A 27,190-nucleotide genomic window follows, 5' to 3' on the forward strand; every position below is an offset into this window, starting at 1 on the left:
TGAGAACGAGGTTATGACCGATGTTTCTGCGGAGTTCTCTGATAGGTCTGAGGCTGAGAGGGCTTCCAAGTGGGCGCATAGGAAGGAAAAGATGCTTTGTTACCGGTGCGGTGACAAGGGTCACTTCATCGCGGAGTGTGTGGCTATGTTATGTGATACCTGTGGTAAGCTGGCACACGAGTCTGGGGAGTGTCCGATGCTGCGTGATCAGGCACCGTCGCTCATGATGTATGGAGTATACTATGCTGAGTTAACTTTTTTTGAATCTCCAAATGAGCGAGAGGCTGCTGACGAGTCCACGAGTATGACCACGGGGATAGTCAAGGTTACCAGAGGAGAGGTGGCTGAGACACAGATCGTGCAGAGACTCCAGGAGTTGGCTCCTGGGGAGTTCCAGTGGACCTTGTTAGTATGGCTGATAGGATGTTCAGGGTTGAGTTTCCTTCTGTTGAGGATTTGCAGAGGCTGTTGAGCTTTGGGATGTGTAAGGTGCCGGGAAAGGATGGTATCCTTGAGTTTCAGGAGTGGAAGCTTGTGGAGCCACAAGGCACGCCGCTTACTCAGGCGTGGTTGCGTTTCTCTGGGGCTCCTTCTAGGCCGCTGCAGGATGCTCGGGTGGTGGCTAGTATGGGCATTTTGGTAGGGAAGCCTGAGCGTGTGGACATGGAGTTTACCTGAGCTCATGGGATTGCTCGGGTCTTAGTTAGTATTTTGAACATTGAGTATGTTTCGGATGTGGTTAAGTGGGCTTATCGAGGCAGAGTCTATGATTTGGCTATTGAGTTTGAGGATGAGAGCCTTCTGGGTGCGCCGTCTCATGATTCTGATATGGATATGCATGAGAGTGATGTCGGAGCTGGAGTTCGGGAGTCGTCGGTCGAGGACCCTGGACGACAGTTGTCCAAGGGGCCGGGGCCCGAGCCGGCGTCGACCGGGGATGGAGCAGTCTCACTTTCTATGGTCCCTTCGACGACTCTGAGATTTGGGTCTTTTGAGCCTCACTCTGCACCACCGAGGCTCTGGAGTGATCGAGTTGAGTCCGAGGAGGCGTTTGAGCGCGAGTTATCGGCTTTGGGTTTGGAGGATGATGTGGACACGATTCCTGGGGATCGGCCGGTGGCCACTCCCCTTCGTGCCCAGCAAACGACACCTTATCTGGAGGTGCCGCAGCTTGTTGTACCTGTTCTGTCGGGGAGTGACCTGGGGCAGGCGGCCTCGGTTTTCTCTCCTTCTGCTGAGGAAGGCGACTTGGGGCAGGTGGCTTCCGAGTTTTCCTCCTCGCCAGGAGGGGGTCTGGGGCAGGTGGCCTCGGAAATCTCTGCCCCTGTCGCGTCTGCCGGCCGGTTGATGCCGGCTTCGCCTGCGGGAGGCGGCTCGGGGCAGGTGGCCTCGGAGCCTCCTTCTTCTCCGGTGCATGTGCGGGTAGCTTCTCCGGTGCTGGGTGGGGAGCGAGGGCAGATGGCCCCCCGAGTATCGCCAGATGGGCCGCGCCACGCATCGACTGTGAGTGCTTTGCCTATCTCGGGTGAGTCCATACAGGTGGATCGGCCTGCTGGTTGGGGAGCGGTAGGAGGCCGGACCCCGGCCGCGATCTCTCGGGAGGAGGTTATCGCTTTTGGAGGGATTCAGGATCCGGTGTCTGAGGGGTGCCGGATGAGTGGACGACTCCAAAGCCAGCCTGACGTGGACGATATTCAGCAGCGGTGCGCCATGAGGGCGGCCAAGCTTTGTGACGTTGAGGTCACTACTGGTATGTCGGTCAATATATCTAATTCCATTTTGCATTTTTCAAATGATGATATTGTTAAGAATGCAAATCAATTAGGTGTTTCGTTGGGTAGTAATGACACTGAAATTTCTAATTCTGTTAATGATCTTTTAGACCTAGAGGCTGAGCGGGCCTTAGAGATGATCCATAATATTGCGGTTGTCAAACCTATGAGTGATTCTGAGGTTGATGCGCTTGGGGTGAGGGTGTTAGATAACTTTTGTGCGGATCTTATGCAACCTACTACTGATGAGGATGTTCAGGCTGAGTCTACCGAGATAGTGTTGGCTAGCCCGTCTGAGACTGGTTGTGAGGACCAGTTGCAGAATCAAACGATCCCCAAGCGCAAGTGGAAACGGAAGTTCTACCCGGCTTCCGCAGCGCGTAGGAGTGCTAGGATACGTACGGCAAAAAAAATCCATGATGAAATATGAAAGGAATATTCTGGAATAGCAGAGGTCTAAAGGACTTGGCTAAAAGAAGGTTTCTTGCAGAGGCGTCTGTCGAGCATTGTTTAGATTTCATAGCTCTATCGGAGACGGGTAGATAACTTCGCACCTCAATTTCTAAATACTCTTTCGGGAGGTATAGATTTCGATTGGCATTGCTTGCCACCGAGAGGGAGGTCGGGTGGAATCCTTCTCGGAGTTAGGTGTGATGCGCTTGAGGTTCGCGGTGTGGTCATGGGAGACTTTGCTGTCAAGTTTAGGGTGCGCTCGAAGGTTGATGGGTTTAATTGGGCTCTTGTCGCGGTGTATGGTGTTGCACAGCCCGAGCTCAAGCCTGAGTTCTTGGCTGATCTTGTTCGGATTTGTGGCTCCGAGCAGTTGCCCATCCTGGTGGGGGTGATTTCAATATTATAAGACGGCGTGAGGATAAGAACAATGATAATTTTGATGGACGATGGTCGTTCATGTTTAACACTATCATTGAAAGTTTGGACCCGAGAGAAATTGAGCTATCGGGTAGAAAGTTTACCTGGGCGAACGCGATGCCAAATCCGACGTATGAGAAGTTGGACCGAGTGTTGGTTAGCGTTGATTGGGAACAGAAGTTTCCCTTGGTGACTGTCTAGGCCTTGTCCCGTGGCATCTCTGACCATACGCCTTTACTTGTCGACTCTGGTGAACCCACGCACCTGGGGAACAAAAATGTGTTCTCCTTTGAGATGGCTTGGTTTGAAAGAGATGGCTTCCTGGATCTTGTGGCCAGAGAGTGGGCTAAGGATTCAGGAGGGAGGACCGCGCTTCAGCGCTGGCAAAATAAGATTAGGCATTTGAGAAGTTTCTTACGTGGGTGGGCTAAGCATCTGAGCGGGATTTATAAGGCCGAAAAGGAAAAGCTCCTTGTCCTTATACAGTCTCTGGATGTAAAAGCGGAAACCACGATACTGTCGGTTGCGGAGCTTCATGCCAAGCTAGAGGCGGAATTGAGGCTCAAAGAACTTCTTAGAGAAGAAGGGTTGAAGTGGGCGTTGCGGTCCAAGGTCCGGCGTGTTGTCCAGGGGGACGCGAACACACAATTCTTTCACATGATCGCTAACGGTAAGCATCGAAAGAAGAGGATCTTTCAGCTTGAGCAATATGAGGGTACGATTGTAGGACAGGATAACCTAAAATTGTACATAACCGAATACTATAAGCAGCTGTTTGGCCCTCCAGAAGAGAACTGTGTGTCTCTGGACGAGTCAAGGGTTGAGGATATTCCTCAGCTTACTTCGGTGGAGAATGATATTCTGGCAGCTCCTTTCTCGGAGAATGAGGTGCTCGAGGCTATCTCGCAAATGAAGAATAACAAGGCGCCGGGACCTGATGGTTTCCCAGCGGAGTTTTATAAGAAGTGTTGGCATATCATTAAAGGGGACTTGTTGCCAATGTTTAATGACTTGTTTGCTGGGAAGCTTCATCTATTTCAGCTAAATTTTGGAATGATTACCCTTCTTCCTAAGAAAACAGAGGCTGTGAGGATTGAGCAATTCAGGCCAATCTGTCTTCTTAATGTCAGTTTCAAAATTTTCACCAAGGTCGGGACCAATAGACTCACACAGATTGCGCATTCTATTGTGCAGCCTACCCAATCTGCTTTCATGCCGGACAGGAATATCCTTGAGGGTGTAGTGGTCCTTCATGAAACGCTCCATGAAATCCACACGAAAAAATTGGATGGGGTTGTTTTCAAAGTGGATTTCGAAAAAGCGTATGACAAAGTCAAATGGCCATTCCTTCAGCAGGCCTTGCGCATGAAGGGTTTTGATGAGGCTTGGCGACGCCAGGTAGAATCCTTTACGCAAAAGGGAGTGTTGGAATTAAAGTAAATGATGATATTGGGCACTATTTCCAGACACATAAAGGTCTGCGACAAGGAGATCCAATGTCCCCTGTTTTGTTCAACATTGTGGTTGACATGTTGGCAATCCTAATTGGTCGGGTAAAGGAGGCCGGTCAGGTGGGAGGCTTGGTGCCCAACCTAGTTGATGGGGGGGGGTGTCCATCTTACAGTATGCTGATGATACTATCATCTTCATGGAGCATGAACTGGCAAAATCGAGAAATATGAAGCTGGTGCTTTGCTTATTTGAACAATTGTCTGGGTTAAAGATTAACTTTCATAAAAGCGAACCGTTCTATTTTGGTAGAGCCAAGGAGGAACAGGAGGCTTATAGGCATTTGTTCGGATGTGAATTAGGAGCTTTACCTTTCACTTACTTAGGTATACCTATTCACCATCGTAAGCTTACAAACCGAGAGTGGAAATGCGTTGAGGATCGGTTTGAAAAGAAACTGAGTTGCTGGAAGGGCAAACTTATGTCGTATGGAGGCCGATTAATTCTTATTAATTCGGTACTCACGAGTATGCCGATGTTCCTATTATCTTTCTTTGAGGATCCAGTTGGGGTTAGGAAACGACTGGACTTCTACCGATCAAGATTTTTTTGGCAGAGTGATGAACTTAAGAGAAAGTATAGACTCGCCAAGTGGGATGTTATTTGTAGACCTAAGGACCAAGGGGGTTGGGTATCGAAAATCTTGAGGTCAAGAACAGATGCCTGCTTAGTAAGTGGCTGTATAAGCTTTCGGGTCCGACTGATGCAACTTGGGCGCAGATTCTTCGTAACAAGTATATGTAGTCCAAAACTTTGTCACAGGTGACAGTGAGACCAACTGATTTGCCGTTTTGGAAGGGGCTTATGAGATTTAAGGTAACCTTCTTTAATAGAACAAAGTTTATTGTCGGTGATGGAAATGGCACACGGTTCTGGGAGGACACCTGGCTGGGTGATACACCTTTAGCAATACATTACCCAACCTTGTATCGAATTGTCCAGCGACGTGATGCGCTAGTTGCAATGGTTATGCAGTCCACTCCCCTTAATATTCAGTTTCGGCGGGTGCTTGTTGGTGAGAGATGGGAAGCTTGGCTCCATCTGGTGCGTAGACTGATGGAAGTTCAGCTAGCGCAACAGCCCGATCAGCTAAGTTGGAAGCTTACTAGGAACGGACAATTTACTGTCAAGTCAATGTACACCGATGTCATCAATTCCACGGTCATTCCTAGTACCAGACATGTTTGGAAAGTAAAAGTGCCTTTGAAAATCAAAGTGTTTATGTGGTTTGTCCATAAACAGGTAATCTTAACAAAAGACAACTTGGTCAAGCGCAATTGGACTGGATCTACTAGGTGTACCTTCTGTGACCAGGACGAGACCATTAAGCATCTCTTCCTTGATTGTCCTTTGGCGAGAATTTTGTGGCGCACTGTGCAAATTGCTTTTAACATTACTCCTCCTTGTACGGTCGGGGCGTTATTTGGAACGTGGCTGGATAGGATAGAGTCCGAAACAACTAGACATATTCGTGTAGGAGTGTATGCGTTGTTATGGGCAGTTTGGAACTGTAGAAATGATTTGGTCTTTAACAGAATAACTACTATTCATTTTTTGCAGGTTTTATTCCGTGCTACGGCGCTGATCCGTATGTGGTCCTTACTCACTCCGATGGAGGCCAGGGAGCGTTTGGTTACTGGATCTGTCCGGTGGGAGATGGTAGCGCGGGATATTTTCAACCGGTTTGGTTGGCGGTCATGTAATAGGATAGGCTATTAGTGCTCCTATCTTTTCTTTTACCAGCCGGTTGTGGCCATTGTGGTTTATCTTGGTTTAGCTGCGATGCTCTTGATGAGCTCCCCTTTATGTTGTTGAAGACTTAACGACTTTGTTGAACCTATTGTTATTTATTGAGGTGGCTGTATGCATCTTTCTGATGCAGAGGCCGGGAAGTTCCCCTTTTCGAAAAAAAAAGTGTTATCTCATTAATATCTATGGAAATATGAAAGACAGCTTTGAAATAGTGAGCTGATCTCTGCAAAAAAACTGCCTCGGATGGACCAATCCAAGATAGGTCCTGTGAAACGCTTGACTGGTCCAGGTCTAGGCGCCCAGCACAGGCTGCAGCGCACTGCCAAATCAGGGGAAACCTGGTCGCAGCGGCAGTACATGCACGAGTCACATCCACTCCCAGTCTGCATGGGAATCAAGTGGGCAACCATTTCATTAATCTGTACCGCCTGAAGATCATACGCTGCATCGATGTCATGCCATTAGCACACCGATATCACTGTGCAGGTTCCAGCAAGGCGAGTAGCAGGAACCACACGCTCGCACTGAGCTGGTGGGAATGGCAGCTGCATTCGCACCGCACGTCTATGTTTGGTCTCCATCAAAACTACTTTCGCTATCCCATTAAAAAGTTCTGGAGTACGAAGGTGCGCGCGCCCGATCGATCCGATGGCGGAGAGTGATGAACTTTTTGAATTGGCTACAGTACACTGGAGAATGGATCGTTGATTGCTTGTAGTACTGAAATCTGACGTAGTACGTTGTTGTGATGTTGGCCGCCACAACCGGTATACAAAGATGCAAGCGTGTACTACTCCTACTTGATAACAGCGTCTACAGCCCGACACTTCAAACGCCCCGACTCCTCAGTCACTGGTCGATAAGAAAAATGCCATCCAGAGGGACGTCTCAAATGGGATCTCAGACGCTCGGGCTGATTGTCACCTCTCATATCCAGTTCAAATATAAGACATATATAGGATGCCCGGGCACGTTCGTCACATTATCACCGGCTTACGATGGTCCACCCTCCCCTGCATATATTTCTGCACATCTGCTCGCCGAACCAAACCTTAACCACTTCGCTCCACTCTCCTCCGTCACCCAAGCTATCGTCTCCGACCGTCTTCAGCATGGCGGGCAACGGCTTCGAGTCCTTTACCTATAAATCCGTCGACCCCGAGCTCATCCCACGTGGCCCTGAGGAGGAGATAGCCGTCCGGCTTGTGCTTCGCCGCTCCTGGAAAAAGGCCCGTGCACAACAGTGCTCGGACTCCATCCATCGAGAATCCATTGCGTCCGCCCAAATGGCGCGTGGATCCGGCACTAGCTGTGTCGTCGCTGCCTCAGCAGAGGCGGTGTGGTCTGTCTGGCCTCTGAACGCGGTGGCGGACGTGTAACCCCTCCGTTAGCGTGCCGAGCAGCGGGACGCACCATGGGCGTCGTCCGACGAAAGCATGGAACGGCGTGCCCGCCGTGCGAGGTAGCGGGCTGCAGCCCTCGCGACGGTGGACATTGACGAGGCGGAGTCACATTCTCCAGCGACCCGTATGGTGCATCAGTCCGGACGCCGCAACCGCGTTGTGATGGGTGGCGCCGGCTCATCTTAGGACGGGTCCATCATCGATTTGACGTTCACCGACATCATCCAAGTTGCGGGCTCCGACGAGGAAGAACAGGGCATGGAAGACGGCGATGCCTTAAGTCCCGTGAATCGGCTCGTGTCTCATACCCTACTCTACCTTGACGGCGATCGAACCAACACTCTGATGAGCACAGCCGGCCGCCAGACATGAGCATGGCGGAGCAGACGAGCTTCGCTTAAATATCGTTTTACGTTGCACGTAATAATATGAATTTAAGATATCCGACTGATGTGGAATGCATTATTTGATGTATGACGCTCTAAGTATCGTATATTCATATACTCCTTTCGTTTCTTTTTACTCCGCATATAAGATTTGATTAAAGTCAAACTACACAATGTTTGACTAAATTTATATTGAAAAATATGAACATCTACACAAAGTATGAAAATACATTTCATGATGCATCTAGTAATATTGATTTCATATTGTGAATCTTAATATTTTTTTATAAATTTAATCAAAATTAATAAAATTTGACTTTGATCAAATGTTATATGCAGACTAAAAAGAAACGAAGGAAGTACTTGTAGCTGGATCCGACAGGTGCATGAGCGTTAGTTGTGTTTGGCTAGGTATGCCATCAGAAGCATCGCCGCACGACAGTAATGTTGTATTCATTAATATACGAATAGAAAAGTAAAGTATAACTGAAGATATGACTGTTGGGCCGGGATTTTATAAACTAGTACTAGTAGATATGACCAGTGACCCTACATTTATATTCACTATTTTTTAGTATTTCTCAGCGAACTAGAATGAGAAATGACTTGGTGAACTAAATTAGACACTTATTAGAGAAACATTCTGTGCTAGCTAACCATGAAATGGAGTAACACAAACATAGCACTTATGTTTTACAACCACAAACATAGCACTTAATTGGCTGTGAGTTTCATTAAGCCAACATTTCAAACCTGCCAACTTTTGTAACTTCACGTACACAACCATGCAGATTACATTACAGATAACCATGATCAATTACCTCAGTCGCTAATGCAAATTCACCAAAAGAGCTACTAGTGGATTACGCTCGAAGAGATGGAGCGCACTGCGTACAAAGTAACCTAGGGGTGTTCAAATGGCGAGATGACCAAGCCAAGGCATCGCCATTGCCAAAACTAACATGCACGCCTGACTTACTTAGGCCTACTTAATTACTTAATTCTCAGCGTCGAGCTAGCTAGTTGAACACGGACAGCGGCATCATGCACCCGGCAGCGTGCGCCTCGGCGGCGGCTGCCGCGGCCGCCATCACCATCACGATGTCATCCCCGGCGGGGACTACGCCATCCAGGGCTCCCACGGGGTCGCCGTCGGGCGCCGGCGCCAGGAAGTGTCCCTGGAACAGGTGCGCGTGCATGGGGAACAGGTAGTGCGTCTGCTCCAGCATGCCATGCCGCATGTCGGGCCTGTCCACGGGCGCCGGGCTGGCCGCGGCGGAGGCCGGCTCCGCCTGCTGCTTCTGCTTCGACGACGTCTGGGGGTGCCTCTTCCGGCGCTTCTTCTCGTAGGCGATGCCGCGCGCCTTGGCCTGGCCGTCGCGGACGTCGCGGAGGTAGAGCCTGACGGCGCGCGCCCCGAACGGGTTGGCCTCCGGGCGGCCGCCGTGCTCCTCGAAGGCGGCGCGGAGGCGGCCCACCAGCGCGTCCAGGGACCCCCACGCCTGCTTCAGCGGGCACGGGCATGGCGCCGGCGGCGAGGGGTGGCCGAAGAAAGGGCACCCTGCGTTGTGCACCTTGGTCTTGCCGAACTGGTCCAGGTACCGGAGGAACTCCAGCACGTGCGCGCCGCTGCACCGCGCCAGCTCCAGCGGGGGGCGGTGGTTCCGTAGGTACTGCCCGAACGTCTGCCAGTCCCGCCGCTTCTGCGACTCGTACCTGCTCGGCCGCGGCGCTCCCAACACCGACGACGCGCTGCCGCCTCCAGGGCTGTCCACCGCGCTCACGCCAGACATGTCCATCGCCGCCGGCCGACCAACTTGCCTCCTCGCCGCTTCTCACCTCAGATCTGCACCGATGACATGGCATTAATAAACAAAGCCGGCCTTGACCAATGGTCAAACGACTGCAATAAATATATATCTATAGCTATATTTATGGCTTAGTGTCCCAGTGTACTGTCAAGAGCTCGTGGGTTTCTTGAAATTCTTGGCGAACTAGTATCTCCCTCCGATTCTAGCTATGGCAGATCAAGATTCAGCGAGAACTAGGGTTTCAGGTTAGCTGACACCTAACTAGCATGAGGACAAGTGTTTCTCAGGCCGCATGTTTCTCAAACCTACGATCTCAGCTGAGCTGAGGTTTGGCAGGGCAGCCATGCAATGATGCAACGAGCTGACACAACCTGAGACATGCAGAAGGGGAAAAAACAACACGGGACATGGCAAAAACAGAAACACGCTGTAGGATGTAGCAAGAGCTCCGAGGCTAGCTACCTGCGCAGACGCACAGTGATGGCGATCGACGGGTGAGATTACTTCATTGAAAAAGCCCTAACTCGCACGCATGGATGGAATTAATGGAACCCTAGCTAGCGCTAGTAGTAAGATCTGGTACTAGCTTTTTCTTTCTTTCTTGGTACAGTGAAGATATATTCACACAGGCACGCAAAAAATCTAGTCCATGACGATGAAGACGAAGAAAACTAAAACTAAATCGACCGGGGGGAGGGGAGGCGCATGATTAAATAAAGCTTCTTGGTTCTTGATTCCCAAATTGAAAGGTCAGACAAGCATGCCCTAGATTTGACTAACACATGCCAAGATGCAGCAGTTCAAGGCACATAATCAATCAAGCAGAAATCAGAGAGCATGGATCAAGATCGAGAGGAAAGCGCGCGCAAATCTGCAACCCGATGAAGCAGAAAACGTACGCACTCACCAAGAAGACGATGAAAGTGGGCGACGACGAGCAAGAAGGCAAGCAACCAGGAAAACCAGCTGCTCGATCAGCCGGCACGATGGAGGTGGAGGCAGCAGACCAGAGCTGCCTGAGCGAGCTTCTGGTGAGGAGGGGAGGGGGACTGAGGAGGAAGCCAAGAGCTAGAAGAAGAAGATAGGGTCTATGTAAAGGAGGAAGGGAGACAAGGGAGCGGGACCCAGGGAGCGCGGATATCAAACCTGGTGGGGCAGGGGGAAGAGAGAGGATGTCGATCCTTTCCACATTGCAGAAAAGGTCGTCACCTCAGTTGTCACCTCACCTTCTCTCTCATATCATCGTCGTCGATCTACTCTCTCTCTCTCTCATCCCCTGTCCTCCATGGCTATAGCTTAGGCAGTACACCTATGCCCAGAGGCAGCTTGTCTTCGCATTGAATGCGGTGGAAGGGAGAGGTATGGAGATGTCACGTCAAGATGATGGATTCCACAGGACAGGACTACAGGAGAGAAGCAAATGCGGCCGGGGGAGAGGCCATATTTGTCTATTCAAAGCTCTGGCGTGTGTGACGAGGGAGACGGACGGGGGTGTCCAATCGTCGATCGGTATGTACTCGTTCCTTCTGTATTCGATCGTCGATCTGCTTGTCGACGTGATGAGGTTATTAGGTAGGTGGATGGATGGCTCATTTCATCCACGGTGTTCTATGAAACGGGTTAAAGAAAAGAAATAATTTAATCATACATGACAAAATGTATTTTATTTTTACATGGTATTTTCACTGTATTTGAATGCGTACAAAAACAAATTGTCCCAAACTTATGAGTAAATGGGATTTTTTTTCGTGGAAAGGTCGTCTATGGAGGGCCTAACCCTAGCTCAAGACATTTTCCTAGGTTGCGATAAGAAATTGTAGTGTGTTTCTATTGTTTTGATATATGAATTCCGCATTCAGAATTGTGGTAGTATGAATCATAAACTGAGCGGTGAACTCTCACCCTGTATTGCTATAACTGAGTGCTGTTACATATAGATTGAGACCCCTACATGCAGGGCACGTCTCGTGGAGGTGGCGATGGACTAGAAGAGTCCTGAAGACTAGGTCTACCTAGTTACAACAGACTAGAAGATAAACATCAACTGCTAGTGTACATGTACAATGAACGTGACAGTTCAACACCCCCACAGTTTGAACGGCGCCAGGTAAGACGTTCAAACTGGAGAGAAAATCACCAAACACGGAAGACGGCAGGCCCTTGGTGAAGACATCAGCAAGCTGGGACGACGTCGGGACATGTAGCACCTTGACCTCGCCAAGCGCCACATGGTCACGCACGAAGTGCAGATCGATCTCCACATGCTTCGTGCGCTGGTGCTGGCACTAGTAGAAAAAGGGTCATTTGTCCCGGTTTGGGAGGGCCTTCTGTCCCGGTTTTGGAACTGGGACTAAAAAGTCGTTACTAATGCCCTTGGCCTTTAGTCCCGGTTCTTACAGGAACCGGGACAAATGGGCCTCCACGTGGCCGGTGCGGCGAGCCCAGACAGGAGGCCCTTTGGTCCCGGTTGGTGACACCAACCGGGACCAATAGACATCCACGCATCAGCTGTTCAGGGGTTAGGGTTTTTGTTTTTTTTTCTAAAGGGGGGAGGATTTGGGGGTTTTGTATGCTTAATTAAGGTGTTTCATATATTGTGTTAGGTAGGTAATTAATTAATAGAGAGAAGTGTCCTCTCTTATCGCCGTGTTTGGTTGACGCTACGTACTATACGCATAGAAAGCACTCGACACGCTAAGTAGTAAGCGAAAATGAAGGAAACAAAAGATCGTCATGAACATATGCATACAGAGAGAAGTGATATCGATCTCTCCTTCTCCGAGAGATTGGTCAAACAATAAGTTTTCGTATATCTATCTGACGCTACTGGCTACATATATACAATATAAGATCCCTTACAATACAATCCCCTAATTATATATGAACACAGGGTCCACATAGTATTCTCCGTCTTTATCGATCACGTGGTCAGGAAAGAATGCCGCCAATTCCTCTTGAATTCCTCGCATGCGATCTGGTGCTAGGAGTTCATCCCGTATCCGAAACATCTAATTTGAAGAAGGCGGTCAATACATATATATGAATGAATGAAACTCAACACAAAAGATGGTAAATAAGGTTAAATTCTGAATATTATTTCTTACGCACTTCATATTGTTTTTTAGTGTAGCCCCACTCACAGGTCGTGTGGCGGATGGACTCACAAATGTAGTATCCACAGTAATTATTCCCGGCTTCCTGCCACAACCACTTTACAAAAAATAGAGGTCAATCTGACTGATAAGCAAGCATGCTAAAATGGTATTGATGAAACTAGCACTTGAATCACTAGGAGATGCGCGGAACATGCTAGTAGTACTTACTTTCGGGTGTTTAAATTCCAGCTTCTTCGGCAGTCCCGGAGCTTTTGAGGTGAATTTTTTTCAAACCCATGCGAGACAAAGAAAACAATTACTTGATATCAGGAAGTGAAGAAAGTTGCCGATATGGTGCGATAATGATCGATTTAACTTACTTCTCGAGAATTTCAGTCATGTCCGCATACTCCTTGGGATCTTTTCGTCTCGAGTCTAAGACGATTACTAGTCCCAGCTCGAGCTTAATCTCTAGGATAATATAGTGGAACCTGCGCACGTATGCATAACTCATCAATTACATTACTATAACCTCAACTAATAAGGGAAACCGAATATGCACAAGAAAGTAACACCCACTTGAAGTTGTAAGGAAAGAGTATTATAGCTTTGTTTTGATTTAATACCAACTATCGTAGCAAGTTGGCCTTGGTATATTTTTTCTTAAATTCAACCGAATATGCATCTATGATATTTGGGTTAATGAACCCAATATCACCGATTTGTCTTTTCTTCAATTCAGCGATCTTCAATCTGCATAATATAGTGAGGATAATTATAAATACATGCAATAAAAGAGCTGACATATATATAGAGACTTAATGACAGAAGTAGTACTTACAGACAGTAGCAAGTGACCGTTAATTTATCGAGGGCCCTCTGATTGAAAAACTGGAAGAACTCCTCAAATGGAACATTGAACATATCAGTTCCAACGAGGTCATACTCCTCTTTAATTCTCAGCGTCAAAGTATTCCTCCCCCCAGACTCTCTGTAGGTTTTCATGTACCAATCATGGAATCTTCGCATCATCGTTGTTAGAGACCTTTCATCTTTGACGAGAGGCTTCCCGTACTCGTATCTGTGTTCTTCCACCTCCAAGAATTCATAATGTACATCATCGGGCAGGTAATCTTCAAGATTTTTATAACCGGGCACCATCCTCGAATCGTTAGCGACGATATCGCTAGACACCTTGAGCGGGGGGCACGATTGGTTCGCTTGTTCGCTGAGCTGGGCAATTTTTTCCCAGCTCGTCGTTCCGCTAACCTTTGATCACTGACAGTACTTCCCTACCGCTCCTCTTCGATAAATGACCTTTCAATAATGCACTCATAGTTCGGTGGAGACTTTGGTGGTTTCTTCAGGGCTTCCAGAGTGCGCTTCGCTTTCACCGGATCTACCTTCTCCTCCGGAGGTGGATGTTTCTTTGCTTTCATCCCTTCAAAGAAGTTCCTCACTTTGTCTCACACGATCTTCTCGTTTTCCTCCGGGGTCCTCTCGTATGGTAACTTCTCTGGAGTCTTCAGAGAAGGACCGAATCTGTATTGCCTCCCGCCTCTGGATGTACTGCTAGACACCGGAGCAGACGGAGCGGCTGCGGTTGTCTTCTTTCCTTGCTTACGAGGAGGAGGACTATGACGCGCCGGAGCAGCCGGAGCGGTGGCGGGTCTCTTCCGCCCTTGCTGACGAGGCGGAGAAGGAGTAGGCTGGCTGCTCAGGCGCGCTGGCGTAGGCAGAGAAGGAGGCGGAGTGCCGCCACGTGCCGGAGAAGGAGGCTGAGTGCCCTGATCACTCGCCGGAGGAGGAGGCGGAGTGCCTTGACTCGTCGGAGGAGGAGGAGGAGGCGGAGGCGTCCAGTTCGGAAGGTTGATGAGCTCCTTCCGCCATAGGCATGGAGTCTTCAGAGCAGAACCCAGCCTTGTCTCTCCTTCACCGGTAGGGTGGTCAAGCTCGAGCTCCTCAAATCCCTCCGTTATTTCGTCCACCATCACCCTAGCATATCCTTCTGGAATCGGCCAGCAGTGAAAAGTTGCGCCAGGTTCAAGAGGTGCAACAGAGCCAACAGCCGCCTTGACTTTCATTTTCATCCATTGCGTCATAAGGTGGCAATTTTGAGACTCCATGATTAAGTCCATGGGGTAGCTAGCAGGAGCCGTGAAGACAGGCTCCAGCTGTTGCAGCTCGGTGGAAGCCACGCTGCTTCTCGGCTGAGATGGCGGGGTAGATTCAGGGGAAGCTTCGGTGGGTCGTTTGTTGCGATCTCCTTCTCGTTGCTCTACACTTGCACCCTTGCGTGCAACGCCTGAAATTGGATCTGCTCCACTTTCTTCCTCCTCTCCTGGCATTTGTAACGGCTGCGTCCGAAAACTCAACACTCCACGAAACGGAGCCTGGCGTGCCTCGTGTCCGTCCAGGGTGCTCAGGATTCCCGGGGGCCATTGTGAGCTCATCGTTCTCTCTGTCTGGAACGAACGTCCCTTGCTGGGCTGCATCGATATACTCCTGAAGCCTCGTGACTGGTATTCTCATTTGCTCGTCCGTCCAAACGCACTTCCCTGATAAAGGGTCCAAGGTTCCGCCAGCCCCGAAGAACCAAGTCCGGCAATGGTCTGGCCACCTCAATGTCTCTGGTTCGACCCCTTTATCAAGCAGGGCATTCTCAGCCTTGTCCCACAACAGTCGGGCTTTGAGGTAGCCACCTGACCCCGTGCAATGGTAAAGCTTCTTCTTCGCAGCATTCTTCTTGTTTGTCACTGACATCTTCTTACTCTTGTCCGATGTCTTGTGGGACACAAATGCGGGCCAGTGATCTCTGATCTTCTCATATCGGCCGATGAATTCTGGTGTCTCTTGTTTGTCGACAAATTTTTTCAGCTCATTCTTCCACCTCTTGAATAGTTCTACCATCTTCTTAAGAGCATGAGACTTGATCAATTGCTCTTTAACTGGCTTCTCCGGATCCTCCTCTGGCGGTAGGGTGAAATTTGCCTTCAGCGTGGTCCAAAGATCATCTTTCTGCATATTGGAGACAGAAGACACCTCAGGGTCTTCTTTAGCCGGCTTTAACCATTGGTGGATGCTAATCGAGATCTTGTCCCTAACAAGAACCCCGCACTGAGCAGCAAATGCTTCCTTTGTCCGGATGGGTTCAATCGGCATGCCATTGCGCGCGATTTCTATGATCTCAAACCTTTCATCCGAGCACAACTTTTTCTTCGGGCCTCATCTCTTTACCGAAGTTGTGCTCGATCCGGAGGGCTAGAAAAAAGAAGAAAGACGAGAGTTCATTAATATATGTGTACATACCAAAAAGAATTAATGCATCAATTAGCTAGTTATAGTCAGCACATGCTTAATTAATATATATACCTGGCCGGACTCCGTTCGGTCACCGGAGCCGTCATCACGGTGTCCTTGCACCGGCATTGGGTCACCGGAGCCATCATGATCATGTCCTTCCTCTTCCATTATTCGATCACCATAGTCTGCTTCTTCACCCTCTCCTTCCAGACCATCGGTGTCATTGAGAAACGATAAGACGGCCTCAGTTCCGTGTGCGATTATGTCCCCCAAAATCGCTTCTGTTGCTTCGTCTCGGTGGTCCATAGTTTCTGCAAATTTTTACAACATGGCAATTATTATTCAAACATGACAGATGGATATATTAGTGACAAACGTAGAACTAGCTAGCTAATCACAATAAGGAATCATATTAATTAGTGGCCTCGATGCTGCTTCTCTAGGGTTTGGGGTGGCCTCGATCGGCAACACTTCAAGGGTTTGGGGTGGCCTCGACTACACTTCAAGGGTATGGGGTGGCCTCGACGACAATGCTCTTTTAACTTGGTAAATTTGGGTGGCCTCGAGAGAGTTTGTCGGGTAAGGGCACGGCGGGAGGGGGTAGGAGACCGACATCGTTTTTTCGTACGGTTTGGGTGTCCTCGAGAGATTTGGTCGAGCGAGAGGGCCAGGGGGGGGCTCCCGTGGTATAAGTTATCACGGTCGAGAGGGGGTATATCGACAATGACGACATACGACGACCCCTCGACCCTCGAACCCTCGGCGACCCTCGACCCTCTACCCTAGCTAGTTCCCGACCCTCGCCCCTCAAACCCTCGGCGACCCCCTTTTTCTTCTCCTTTCTTCCTCTTCTTATTTTCCTTTTTCCTCTCATTCTTTTTCTTCTTCTTCCTTTCCTAGCTAGATATATAATTTTTTTTTTCTAAAAATGTAACTTTTGCATATATAAAGCTTTTCTAAAAATGTAACTTTTGCATATATAAAACTTTTTCTTCTTCTAACTTTTGCATACATAGATAAAACTTTTCTAAAAATCTAACTTTTGCATATATGAACATATATACATAGAGAACATACATTCATATATAGTTTTTTATAAAAATGCAAAAAATAAATCATCATATATATGAACAAAAAATCTGGAAAAAGGACATATAATCATATATACACACATACATATAATCACACATATACATATAATATGGAAAAACATCATATATATGAAAAAACAGAGAGGAAGGCCGGCGGCCGGACCGAACGTGGCGGCGGCGTGTGGTCAGGGCAGGCCGGGGGCGTGGGTTGGCGTCGGGGCAGGGGCACGGGCGCGACCGGGGGCGGCGCGTTGGGGCAGGGGCGCACGGGCGCACGGGCCCGGGGTGGCGCGTCAGGGCAGGGGCGCGGGGAGCGGCGCAGGCGTCGAGATAGATGGCGTCGAGGGCGTCGGCGGCGGCGAGGTGGACCAGCCTGACGGCGTCGGGGCAGGGCTCGACGGCGACGGTGACGAGGAACAGGGGGCGTCGGGCGGAGAAGAAATTGATGGATTTTGGAGAAACTGCTAAGTCCTGCTTATATACACAACGCATTGATCCCGGTTCGTGGCACAAACCGGGACGAATGCCCCCCTTTGGTCCCAGTTCGTGCCACCAACCGGGACCAAAGATCTCTTTTCAGCAACCCAAAAGGGCGGGAAGCAGAGGCCGTTGGTCCCGGCTGGTGGCACCAACCGGTACCAAAGGGGGCATTTGTATCGGTTGATGGCACAAACCGGTAGGAATGCCCCCTTTGGTACCGGTTGGTGCCACCAACCGGGACCAAAGGCCCCGTGCTCCCCGTGGCCAAAACTTTAGTCCCACCTCGCTAGTTGAGAGAGGCGTGGAGTGGTTTATAAGCCCCACTGCCGCACCCCTCTCGAGCTCCTCTCGATTGCAGGCTTACGGGCCTAATTGTCACTTCTATGCCTGATGGGCCTACTGGGCCTTCTGCGGGCCTGAATCCTAGCCCATGGTAGGGTTTCTAGTCATATTCACGCCGTGGTGGCCCAGTAGTTGGCACTTTTTTATTTTTTTGTTGCTTTATTTATTTTATTTTGTTTCTACTTACAACAAAAAACTTACTGTTGCTATTTTTATTTATTTTATTAAAGTTTATTTATTTTATTAAAGTTTATTTATTTTACTTTTATAAAGTTTATTTTGTTTCTACTTCTTTATTTTATAAAAGTTTATTTTATTTTATTTTGTTTTGTTTCTACTTATTTATTGTATTAAATTTTAATTTGTTTCTACTTATTTATTTTATTAAAGTTTATTTTATTTTATTTTGTTTCTACTTATTTATTTTATTAAATTTTCATTTATTTTATTTTGTTTCTACTTTTTATTAAAGTTTATTTTGCTTCTTTTTGCTTTTCATGTTTTGAACAGAGAATACTTTGATAATTTCAGTGGCATGAATTTTATATAATTTTAGTTTAAAAAATACTAGAGGTTTATAAAAGCTTTTTAGTTCATTCCTTTTTCTATTAGAGTTTTATAAAAGTTTTTTAGTTAATTTTTTTGCATGGTATCATCATTTCATCCACATAGCATGTGCAAGAAAGTAGAGAGGGTTACGGCAAAAACTGGATGCACTTCGTGTACAAAACGGATAGTCTCTTTCGAAGTATGAGGGTTTCATACGGAAACTCGTCTGTTACAAAGGGATTTCATTTTTTGAACTTATTTGAATTCCAGAGTTTTTCTGTGTTCAAAATGCACCATTCAAAGCCACGTCACAAATTTTCAAACCTTTCTGACTTCATTTGTTATTTTTCATGCATTTAGTGATTATTTTGAGCTATAAGACCCTGAAATTGAAAAGCATTTCAAATGAACTCTGAAATGGTTGAAAGTTCGCATGGTATCATCATTTCATCCACATAGCATGTGCAAGAAAGTAGAGATGGTTACGGCAAAAACCGGATGCACTTCGTGGACAAATCAGACAATCTCTTATGAAGTATGAGGGTTTCATACAGAAACTCGTCTGTTACAAAGGGATTTCATTTTTTGAACTTATTTGAACTACAGAGTTTTTCCGTGTTCAAAATGCACCATTCAAAGGCACATCATCAATTTTCAACCCTTTCTGACTTCATTTGTTATTTTTCATGCATTTACTAATTATTTTGAGCTATAAGACCCTTAAATTGAAAAACATTTCAAATGAACTATGAAAAGGTTGAAAGTTGGCATGGTATCAACATTTCATCCACATAGCATGTGCAAGAAAGTAGAGAGGGTTACGGAAAAAACTGGATGCACTTCGTGTACAAAACGGACAATCTCTTTCGAAGTATGAGGGTTTCATACGGAAATTCGTCTGTTACAAAGGGATTTCATTTTTTTTGAACTTATTTGAACTCCAGAGTTTTTCTGTGTTCAAAATGCACCATTCAAAGCCACACCATCAATTTTCAATCCTTTCTGACTTCATTTGTTATTTTTCATGCATTTACTGATTATTTTGAGCTATAAGACCCTGAAATTGAAAAGCATTTCAAATGAACTCTGAGAAGGTTGAAAGTTGGCATGGTATCATCATTTCATCCACATAGCATGTGAAAGAAAGTAGAGAGGGTTACGACAAAAACTGGATGCACTTCGTATACAAAATGGACAATCTCTTTCGAAGTATGAGGGTTTCATACGGAAACTCGTCTATTACAAACGGATTTTATTTTTTGAACTTATTTGAACTCCAGAGTTATTCTGTGTTCAAAATGCACCATTCAAAGCCACACCATCAATTTTCAATCCTTTCTGACTTCATTTGTTATTTTTCCTGCATTTACTGATTATTTTGAGCTATAAGACCCTGAAATTGAAAAGCATTTCAAATGAACTCTGAAAATGTTGAAAGTTGGCATGGTATCATCATTTCGTCCACATAGCATGTGCAAGAAAGTACAGAGGGTTACGGCAAAAACTGGATGCACTTCATGTACAAGACGGACAATCTCTTTCGAAGTATGAGGGTTTCATACGGAAATTCGTCTGTTACAAAGAGATTTCATTTTTCTGAACTTATTTGAATTCCAGAGTTTTCCTGTGTTCAAAATGCACCATTTAAAGCCAAATCATCAATTTTCAACCCTTTCTGACTTCATTTGTTATTTTTCATGCATTTACTGATTATTTTGAGCTATAAGACCCTGAAATTGAAAATCATTTCAAATGAACTCTGAAAAGGTTGAAAGTTGGCATGGTATCATCATTTCATACACAAAGCATGTGCAAGAAAGTAGAGAGGGTTACGACAAAAACTGGATGCACTTCGTGCACAAAACGGACAATCTCTTTCGAAGTATGAGGGTTTCATACGGAAACTCGTTTGTTACAAAGGGATTTCATTTTTTTTAAACTTGTTTGAACTCCAGAGTTTTTCTGTGTTCAAAATGCACCATTCAAAGCCACATCATCAATTTTCAACCCTTTCTGACTTCATTTGTTATTTTTCATGCATTTACTGATTATTTTGAGCTATAAGACTCTGAAATTGAAAAACATTTCAAATGAACTCTGAAAAGGTTGAAAGTTGGGATGATATCATCATTTCACCCACATAGAATGTGCAAGAAAGTGGAGAGGGTTACGACAAAAACTGGATGCACTTCGTGTACAAAACGGACAATCTCTTTCGAAGTATGAGGGTTTCATACAGAAACTCGTCTGTTATAAAGGGATTTCATTTTTTAAAACTTGTTTGAACTCCATAGTTTTTCTGTGTTCAAAATGCACCATTAAAAGCCACATCATCATTTTAGTAGATATAGCTCTCATGAATAGATAAGTGACCAAATTAATAGAATTTCATCATCACATTAAAAACAAAGTACATACATACTTCTCATTGAACAACATATAGCTCTCCAGAGCATCTAGTTAAACCATACATTGAAACTATGTAAGACCTTTCAATGCAACAACAAATGCGATCATAATCACAACCAAGATAAAAAACTGGATGCACTTCGTATACAAAATGGACAATCTCTTTCGAAGTATGAGGGTTTCATACGGAAACTCGTCTGTTACAAAGGGATTTAATTTTTTGAACTTATTTGAACTCCAGAGTTATTCTGTGTTCAAAATGCACCATTCAAAGCCACACCATCAATTTTCAATCCTTTCTGACTTCATTTGTTATTTTTCATGCATTTACTGATTATTTTGTGCTATAAGACCCTGAAATTGAAAAGCATTTCAAATGAACTCTGAAAATGTTGAAAGTTGGCATGGTATCATCATTTCATCCACATAGCATGTGCAAGAAAGTACAGAGGGTTACGGCAAAAACTGGATGCACTTCATGTACAAAACGGACAATCTCTTTCGAAGTATGAGGGTTTCATACGGAAACTCGTCTGTTACAAAGAGATTTCATTTTTTTGAACTTATTTGAATTCCAGAGTTTTCCTGTGTTCAAAATGCACCATTTAAAGCCAAATCATCAATTTTCAACCCTTTCTGACTTCATTTGTTATTTTTCATGCATTTACTGATTATTTTGAGCTATAAGACCCTGAAATTGAAAATCATTTCAAATGAACTCTGAAAAGGTTGAAAGTTGGCATGGTATCATCATTTCATCCACAAAGCATGTGCAAGAAAGTAGAGAGGGTTACGACAAAAACTGGATGCACTTCGAGCACAAAACGGACAATCTCTTTCAAAGTATGAGGGTTTCATACGGAAACTCGTTTGTTACAAAGGGATATCATTTTTTTAAAACTTGTTTGAACTCCAGAGTTTTTCTATGTTCAAAATGCACCATTAAAAGCCACATCATCATTTTAGTAGATATAGCTCTCATGAATAGATAAGTGACCAAATTAATAGAATTTCATCATCACATTAAAAACAAAGTACATACATACTTCTCATTGAACAACATATAGCTCTCCAGAGCATCTAGTTAAACCATACATTGAAACTATGTAAGACCTTTCAATGCAACAACAAATGCGATGATAATCACAACCAAGATAAAAACTGGATGCACTTCGTATACAAAATGGACAATCTCTTTCGAAGTATGAGGGTTTCATACGGAAACTCGTCTATTACAAACGAATTTTATTTTTTGAACTTATTTGAACTCCAGAGTTATTCTGTGTTCAAAATGCACCATTCAAAGCCACACCATCAATTTTTAATCCTTTCTGACTTCATTTGTTATTTTTCATGCATTTACTGATTATTTTGAGCTATAAGACCCTGAAATTGAAAAGCATTTCAAATGAACTCTAAAAATGTTGAAAGTTGGCATGGTATCATCATTTCGTCGACATAGCATGTGCAAGAAAGTACAGAGGGTTACGGCAAAAACTGGATGCACTTCATGTACAAAACGGACAATCTCTTTCGAAGTATGAGGGTTTCATACGGAAACTCGTCTGTTACAAAGAGATTTCATTTTTTTGAACTTATTTGAATTCCAGAGTTTTCCTGTGTTCAAAATGCACCATTTAAAGCCAAATCATCAATTTTCAACCCTTTCTGACTTCATTTGTTATTTTTCATGCATTTACTGATTATTTTGAGCTATAAGACCCTGAAATTGAAAATCATTTCAAATGAACTCTGAAAAGGTTGAAAGTTGGCATGGTATCATCATTTCATCCACAAAGCATGTGCAAGAAAGTAGAGAGGGTTACGACAAAAACTGGATGCACTTCGTGCACAAAATGGACAATCTCTTTCGAAGTATGAGGGTTTCATACGGAAACTCGTTTGTTACAAAGGGATTTCATTTTTTTTAAAACTTGTTTGAACTCCAGAGTTTTTCTGTGTTCAAAATGCACCATTCAAAGCCACATCATCAATTTTCAACCCTTTCTGACTTCATTTGTTATTTTTAATGCATTTACTGATTATTTTGAGCTATAAGACCCTGAAATTGAAAAACATTTCAAATGAACTCTGAAAAGGTTGAAAGTTGGGATGATATCATCATTTCACCCACATAGAATGTGCAAGAAAGTGGAGAGGGTTACGACAAAAACTGGATGCACTTCGTGTACAAAACGGACAATCTCTTTCGAAGTATGAGGGTTTCATACGGAAACTCGTCTGTTATAAAGTGATTTCATTTTTTAAAACTTGTTTGAACTCCATAGTTTTTCTGTGTTCAAAATGCACCATTAAAAGCCACATCATCATTTTAGTAGATATAGCTCTCATGAATAGATAAGTGACCAAATTAATAGAATTTCATCATCACATTAAAAACAAAGTACATACATACTTCTCATTGAACAACATATAGCTCTCCAGAGCATCTAGTTAAACCATACATTGAAACTATGTAAGACCTTTCAATGCAACAACAAATGCGATCATAATCACAACCAAGATAAAAACTGGATGCACTTCGTATACAAAATGGACAATCTCTTTCGAAGTATGAGGGTTTCATACGGAAACTCGTCTGTTACAAAGGGATTTTATTTTTTGAACTTATTTGAACTCTAGAGTTTTTTTGTGTTCAAAATGCACCATTCAAAGCCACATCATCAATTTTCAACCCTTTCTGACTTCATTTGTTCTTTTTCATGTATTTACTGATTATTTTGAGCTATAAGACCCTGAAATTGAAAAGCATTTCAAATGAACTCTGAAAATTTTGAAAGTTGGCATGGTATCATCATTTCATCCACATAGCATGTGCAAGAAAGTACAGAGGGTTACGGCAAAAACTGGATGCACTTCATGTACAAAACGGACAATCTCTTTCGAAGTATGAGGGTTTCATACGGAAACTTGTCTATTACAAAGAGATTTCATTTTTTTGAACTTATTTGAATTCCAGAGTTTTTCTGTGTTCAAAATGCACCATTTAAAGTCACATCATCAATTTTCAACCCTTTCTGACTTCATTTGTTATTTTTCATGCATTTACTGATTATTTTGAGCTATAAGACCCTGAAATTGAAAATCATTTCAAATGAACTCCGAAAAGGTTGAAAGTTGGCATGGTATCATCATTTCATCCACAAAGCATGTGCAAGAAAGTAGAGAGGGTTACGACAAAAACTAGATGCACATCGTGCACAAAATGGACAATCTCTTTCGAAGTATGAGGGTTTCATACGGAAACTCGTCTGTTACAAAGGGATTTTATTTTTTGAACTTATTTGAAATCTAGAGTTTTTTGTGTTCAAAATGCACCATTCAAAGCCACATCATCAATTTTCAACCCTTTCTGACTTCATTTGTTATTTTTCATGTATTTACTGATTATTTTGAGCTATAAGACCCTGAAATTGAAAATCATTTCAAATGAACTCTGAAAAGGTTGAAAGTTGGCATGGTATCATCATTTCATCCACAAAGCATGTGCAAGAAAGTAGAGAGGGTTACAACAAAAACTGGATGCACATCATGCACAAAACGGACAATCTCTTTCGAAGTATGAGGGTTTCATACGAAAACTCGTCTGTTACAAAGGGATTTCATTTTTTTAAACTTGTTTGAACTCTAGAGTTTTTCTGTGTTCAAAATGCACCATTCAAAGCCACATCATCAATTTTCAACCCTTTCTGACTTCATTTGTTATTTTTCATGCATTTACTGATTATTTTGAGCTATAAGACCCTGAAATTGAAAAACATTTCAAATGAACTCTGAAAAGGTTGAAAGTTGGCATGATATCATCATTTCACCCACATAGAATGTGCAAGAAAGTAGAGAGGGTTACGACAAAAACTGGATGCACTTCGTGTACAAAACAGACAATCTCTTTCGAAGTATGAGGATTTCATACGGAAACTCGTCTGTTATAAAGGGATTTCATTTTTTAAAACTTGTTTGAACTCCATAGTTTTTCTCTGTTCAAAATGCACCATTAAAAGCCACATCATCATTTTAGTAGATATAGCTCTCATGAATAGATAAGTGACCAAATTAATAGAATTTCATCATCACATTAAAAACAAAGTACATACATACTTCTCATTGAACAGCATATAGCTCTTCAGAGCATCTAGTTAAACCATACATTGAAACTATGTAAGACCTTTGAATGCAACAACAAATGCGATCATAGTCACAACCAAGATAAAAATTGATCCAACGGCATAATGATACCAAGTCTCGGTATGAATGGTATATTTTCTAATCTTTCTAATCTTCAACCGCATTGCATCCATCTTGATCTTGTGATCATCGACGACATCCGCAACATGCAACTCCAATATCATCTTCTCCTCCTCAATTTTTTTTATTTTTTCCTTCAAGTAATTGTTTTCTTCTTCAACTAAATTTAACCTCTCGACAATTGGGTCGGTTGGAATTTCCGGTTCAACTACCTCCTACATAAATAAAATCTACGTCAACTTGATGGGCATAATTGTCATAAACAATAAATAAACCAAATAGTTATAAAAGATAATATATACCTCATCCGAATCATAGCCAGGATGGGGGCCGACGGGGGCGGATACCAAAACCATCGCACTATATAATAACAAGCAATAATAAAAGTAAGAAAATTAGACAAGTATCTATGTAAAGTAAGAATTTTTTCTTTCAGAAGAAGATAAGAACAAGAGGCTCACCACGGTGGTGCAGGCGAGGACATCGACGTGGGCGATCGACGGCGATGAAGACGGGGACGGGACGTGACGAACCGCTAAACCTAGACAAATCTCGGGGAAAATGGAGCTTGGAGGTCGAGCTTCGAGACAAGAAAGCTTAACTAGCGTGGCTCGAGCATTTCATCGAACACCTCATGTGCATAGGAGGTGAGCTAGAGCACCCAAATCCCCTCCTCACCGGCTAGAAAAAATAGAGCACTGTGGAGTGCTCTGCTGCGGCGACGGGGTATATATAGGCAACTCATTTGTCCCGGTTTGTGGTTGGAACCGGGACTAAAGCCCAGCCTTCTGTCCCGGTTCGAGCCAAGAACCGGGACCAATGTTTGTGGGCCAGGAGCGAGGCCCATTGGTCCCGGTTCGTGCCTAGAACCGGGACAAATGGGTCCATACGAACAGGGACCAATGCCCACGAGGCCCCGGTCGGCCTCCTGGGCTAAAGAACTGGGACGAATGCCCCCATGGGTCCCGGTTCGTGACTGAACCAGGACTAATGGGCTTGACCTGCCCGAACCAAAGCCCTATTCTCTACTAGTGTGGATGGGGTTAGATGAGAGGTATACAACACTCACATTATCACAGTACACAATCATGGCTCGGTGAGGAGGGCGACGAAGCTCAGTGAGAAGCTGGCGAAGCCAACATGACTCAGCCACACAGTTAGCAACTGCATGGTACTCCGCCTCGGCACTGGATCGGGACACCGTGTGTTGTCGCTTGGAGGACCAAGAGACCAGGTTGGTGCCGAGGAACACACAGAAACCCGATGTAGAGCGGCAGGTGTCAGGGCAGCCAGCCCAGTCAGCGTCACTGTAGGCAAGAAGATCATGGGAGGATGAGCAGTAGAGCTGAAGCCCGTAGTGTGTCGTGCCACGAAGATAGCGAAGGACCCGCTTAAGCAGCTGGTAGTGACCGTCCATAGGAGCATGCATGATAAGACAAAGCTGCTGCACGACATACGAAATATCCGGACGTGTGAGGTTGAGGTACTGGAGAGCTCCGGCAAGACGGCGGTAGTGCGCAGGATCGGAGTAGGGCACGCCATCGGTGGCAGAGATCTTACTGCTAGTGTCGACGGGGGTGGAAATGGGCTTGTAGTTAAGCATGCGAGCATGATCTAAAATCTCAAGCGCATACTGCTCCTGGGAGAGAAAGAGACTGGTGGCGGAGCGGTGGACGTTCACCCCAAGAAAGTGATGAATGTCATCGAGATCACTCATAGAGAACTCACCGGCGAGGGAGTCGACAAGCGACTGAAGTAGGGTGGTGGTGCTGGCGGTGAGAATGATATCGTCGACATATAGTAGGAGATAGGCGACCGAGTGACCACGATGCAACATAAATAGCGAGGTGTCGCACTTCGAGGACACAAAACTGAGGGAGTGAAGGAAGCGGGTGAACCGAAGAAACCATGTGTGGGGCGCCTGCTTAAGCCCGTAGAGAGACTTGTTGAGGCGATAAACGTGCATAGGAGCGGTGGCGCCGGCGAAGCCGGAAGGCTGCTGGTAGTAGACGGTCTCGGCAAGATCACCGTGAAGAAAGGCATTCTTGACATCCATCTATCAGATGGGCCAAGAATGAGCAGTCGCGATGCTGAGGACGACCCGGATGGTAGCCGGCTTGACCACGGGGCTAAAGGTCTCCCCGTTGTCGAC

At 45.2% G+C, this 27,190-nt stretch overlaps 1 protein-coding gene across 1 annotated transcript; it reads right to left on the reverse strand.

Annotated features, from left to right (window-relative positions):
• Positions 1–8,378: 8,378 nt before the first annotated feature.
• On the reverse strand, positions 8,379–10,662 carry LOC123132408 (protein G1-like1). The gene is made up of 2 exons (XM_044552191.1): positions 10,411–10,662; positions 8,379–9,538 (listed from the first exon to the last, which is right to left on the reverse strand). The coding sequence occupies exon 2, from the start codon at positions 9,489–9,491 to the stop codon at positions 8,712–8,714; it is 780 nt and encodes a 259-aa protein (XP_044408126.1). The 5' UTR covers positions 9,492–9,538; positions 10,411–10,662; the 3' UTR covers positions 8,379–8,711.
• Between the last annotated feature and the right edge of the window lie 16,528 nt (positions 10,663–27,190).

Source organism: Triticum aestivum, chromosome 6A, assembly GCF_018294505.1.
Source record: "Triticum aestivum cultivar Chinese Spring chromosome 6A, IWGSC CS RefSeq v2.1, whole genome shotgun sequence".
NCBI lineage: Eukaryota > Viridiplantae > Streptophyta > Magnoliopsida > Poales > Poaceae > Triticum > Triticum aestivum.